Genomic DNA, 4300 nt, shown 5'->3' with positions numbered 1-4300 from the left:
GATTTATTTAGAAAGAACAGAAAATATGCAGATGTTCCAATTTAATTTTTCAGCTACAACTGGTTTCAATTTTAGTTTTAGTTTATTTTTAATATCGAGATCTAAATATGGTCTTTATTTTTCATTGATATCTTGATTTAGTAATCATAAACTTACTGCAAAACTTAAAACCTGTTGTTTTAGAAAAACACTTGCAACTTTATAATTATGCACTTGGTTATTGAAGTAATATTCCTATTATTTCAAGTTCTGCTCGAATATGCCACGTCTTTCTGTCGACTATTTTACCGCGGAAAACCGAAATCGGTGGAGGGGCAAGTCGTTTTGGTAACTGGAGCTGGAAGCGGACTCGGTCGACTTATTTCCCTGAAACTCGCCAAAAGAGGAGCAATTGTTATCGGATGGGACATCGACGAAAACGGTCTTAAAGAGACTCAAAAAAGGGTTGCTTCTCTCTTTGAAGACAACAGAAATTGTACAGAAATTAATCAGTTCAGTTATGCGAAAGTCGACATAACAGACCGTCGTCAGGTCTACACCGAGGCTGAAAAAATCGGCAAAGCGGTTGATATTCTGATCAACAATGCCGGAATCGTGACCAAAAACAACTTTCTTTGCGAGAAAGATGACATTGGAATTGTGAAAACATTCGAAGTGAACATTATATCACACTTCTGGACTGTCAAGGCTTTTTTGCCCAAAATGATGGAACAAAATAGAGGCCACATTGTTACGATTGCGAGCGTTGCTGGGTTCTCTGGATCGCCCAGAATAACCGACTACGCCGCGAGTAAGTTCGCGGCAGCCGGGTTTCACGAGACTCTTGTCCTTGAACTTAGATGTCAAGGGTTCAAGGATACCATCATTGGAACCCTGGTATGCCCTTACGTCGTAGACACCGGAATGTTTGAAGGAACGAATAAAAACAAACTAGATTTCCTAGTGCCAATATTGAAACAAGATTACGTCGTGTCCAAAATTGAAGAGGGTATTCTTTACAACTATTCAAACGTGATAATACCCAAATTGTGTTCAGCATTTGGGGCTGCAAAATTCTTGTTACCAGCTGAAGGCTGGGCTAAAGTTGTAGAGGGATTTGGTGGGCAAACATTGTTCAAAGACTTGGTTGGTAGGTAAAAAGAAAAGTATTATTTCTTCTGCTGAAATGAAAAACTACAACCCCCAACTCAAGTATCAACACTGATTGACATGTTTCCTTTGCTGCTTCAAAGAACACACCAGATTTTAGATAATTAAATTGGCTGATCCTCTATTTATTGATGCTTTCTCTGTGCTATGATTTCATTTCTTTTTTATCTTTACAACAAAAACTTTTGTTAAACATGGGTGTCCTTAATAAAAGTGTAGAATAACTTTTGAAATCTAAAAGTTGATGCCAAAAAAATTGAGGTGAAAAGGAAGACGAGTAGTTTGTTAAAAAAACCATGAAAATGCAACCAAGGAGAGAGCTAATTCTATCGATGCAGACAATAGCGTGCCAGAACGGGGGCGACCGCCTCCCCTCAATTCGGGTCGCCAAGTTTTCCCAAAAAGTTCCCTGGTTCAAGTCACCGAGGTTGTCAATACTGTTCAAGTAAAACAACAGTTGTAAAACAAAATTCAGTCCTGTATCAGAGTAAAATCAGTATTAAAATCAGGATTGCTGTTACAGTAATGTTTTCTTTTGTTTTTATTCTGAAACATTACTGGAAAATTTTTAACAAAATTTTTATTCGATTTATTGGTTTAAAAAATTTTGAGCAACTAAATTTGCCGGGAAGTACGGCAATTTTTGGTAACAATATTCAAAAGAAAATTTTTTAATTGATGCATCCCCTTTAGTATAATTTTATGCTTGCCATTTTTGGCTGGCCAACATCATACATTTTCCAGAGGCACCTTCGGTGCCAATATAACAAAACCTGAGAGAGGACCACGCGCCAAAAAAACGCAATTTTGGGCCAAATATTTTTTAAAAGTGCTCAAAAGTGCTCCTTTTTAACCTGTTTATTTGAAAATTTTCAGTTTTTTTTGGATGCAGGGGCGGATCTATGATTTTTTTTGGGGGCTGTTTGGTTGGTGAGGGGTGAATTCCTATAAGAATATGGAACGGGAGAGTAAACAGTAATATTTTACATGGGTTTTGTAAACAAAAAAGCAAACCGATTATAAGGAGTCCAAAAAATGGATCACAATCAGTTTGATGGATTTGTCGAAGTGGATATAAATGATTATAATGACAAATTATTAAAATTTGGTTTCAAAAAAGAATTACATTGACAATAAATTAGACAAAAAAAAATCTATTATAACTGATATTTTGATCACTGAAAATACAAGTTAGGTTATTCTTGCTCAATTTCTGTCCATAATCGACCATGCAATGAAATGTCTTTCCTCTTTTTAAACCGGTTGAGGAGTTTGAAGTCAATCTAGACCACAAACAAAAAATAAGTACATATTTTCTAAATTTGTCACTAAAATTATAAGAAATTTTGCGACCAATTTTATTGCGCAAAAAAAACTGAATTTGCAAAAATTTGCAGCTTGTTTTTTGATTTGATCTAATTTTGTCTCAGAATGAAGAGAAGACCACCATCATAGAAGATGCTTGCTTCAAACATTCCAAATAAACAAAGTAACTTATAAGTAAAGCTTGCATGACTATAAATGCACAAAAAAGAGTCTTCTGATAGTGATTCAGTATATTTGAATTTAAATAATAGTTTCTGCAAAATTCAAAAAAAATAAGGGATTTTGATCATTTTTTTTCAAAAATAAGTCTGAAATTTTCAACAACAGCAGTGAGTATCTTTAAAATTTGACAGTGATGTAAGCTGGAGAGGAAAAAATATATATTGCATTTTAAATGGATGAAAAATCGATTATGATTGATTTTAATGGATAGTGTTTCACGGAAACCTCTTATATTTACAATTATATTTACTTTACATTTACTTAATGTTATATAATTTAATCTATGATAATTGCAGTATAGTGAACTTCTTTGTCTAAATTTGCAGCAAAAACGGATCATAACAACCATAGAAGATAATGCGCAACTATGCACATCCATGCATGATTTGTATGGAATATGACTAATCATACGTAGCACATACGTTGGTTTCGATAACCCTCAAAATAGCTTTTCAACGGAGTAAATTAGTAATAAAACGGTTTCTCATCATTATGCAAGCTGTTGGTAAACTATCAAAAACTTTCACCATGCAAATCATTCGTCGCAACATATATGGTATTACGTATGGAAGAGATTTTTCACCATACTTTTTTCTATAGAAAATCGTAAAAATAGAAGTTAATTGACAAAAATGGACAGAAATTATCAATAGCCCTGTTAAAATTATCAATATTGTCTATTTTGAACTCCCCCATAATAAAAAAAATGTGCAACTATACGTCGCGCCATGCATGGAAAACTTATTATTTTAACATAAAAATACGTCGGCAATTTTTAATGGCTTCCATGGAACCATGCAAGGTGCGACGTATGGTTGCACATTGGTCAACCCGGGAACAACAATTTGGACAACATTTTTCGATGATAAACGATGGACAGCAATTTTCAAATGTAACTGATTTAAATCCACAAAAATCCTATGCGAGTTGTGATCCAAAGGCCGTTGTTAAGCTTTTGCCGTTACTTGCAACGATTTCTGCAATTTTTCTCGACCTGCATTTTTTCTCGAAATAAATGTGCCCCTATTTTCATCTCGACAAAAATTTTAAGCAATTCTGTCTGTTATTTTTGTAATGGTCAGAAGATATAAAAATTTAACTTTATTCAAAACAGCATTCAAAACGAATTCACCAGATATACTTTTTTGCTTAGATCGACAGTCGTTTGTGCACAATTTGTTGGCGTCCTCGACTTAGTTCAGGCGTCGTAAGAGCAGAAAAATTTTTGGTTGCTAAAAATTGTCTGGAAAAACATATCTATTTGAGTAATTTTCTCATGTTTTGAAGTTTTTTTGTACCCTTATGTTTAAAAAGCAGTGAGCAGCCTACTGCATGACAAATAAGTGGTATTTATAATCAGTGCTATCTGTTTAAAAAATTATTCCACGCGAATGCAATATATTCAAACATTTTGATGATATTAACTAAGCGGTTCTGCTAAGAGTCTTACATATCCTGCTTACAATTCTGCCAACAGTAGAACATTACAAGCAAATCAAAATATTTTATATGTAAATTTTTGTCAGGTCTTCCACCTAACAAGGTTATTGATATCAGTGCTAAATTTTGAACAACCTGGCCTAATTTTTTGGAAAAAGTGTTT

The 4300-nt window shown here is 33.9% G+C and overlaps 1 protein-coding gene across 1 annotated transcript; it reads left to right on the top strand.

The window, feature by feature from the left end:
• The first annotated feature begins 207 nt into the window (after positions 1–207).
• Positions 208–1137, top strand: LOC134846650 (retinol dehydrogenase 10-like). The gene has a single exon (XM_063864034.1). The coding sequence runs from the start codon at positions 208–210 to the stop codon at positions 1135–1137; it is 930 nt and encodes a 309-aa protein (XP_063720104.1).
• The last annotated feature ends 3163 nt before the right edge of the window (positions 1138–4300 follow it).

This window comes from Symsagittifera roscoffensis, chromosome 5 (assembly GCF_963678635.1).
Source record: "Symsagittifera roscoffensis chromosome 5, txSymRosc1.1, whole genome shotgun sequence".
Taxonomy (NCBI): domain Eukaryota; kingdom Metazoa; phylum Xenacoelomorpha; order Acoela; family Convolutidae; genus Symsagittifera; species Symsagittifera roscoffensis.
This window is presented reverse-complemented; position numbering and strand designations above follow the sequence as displayed.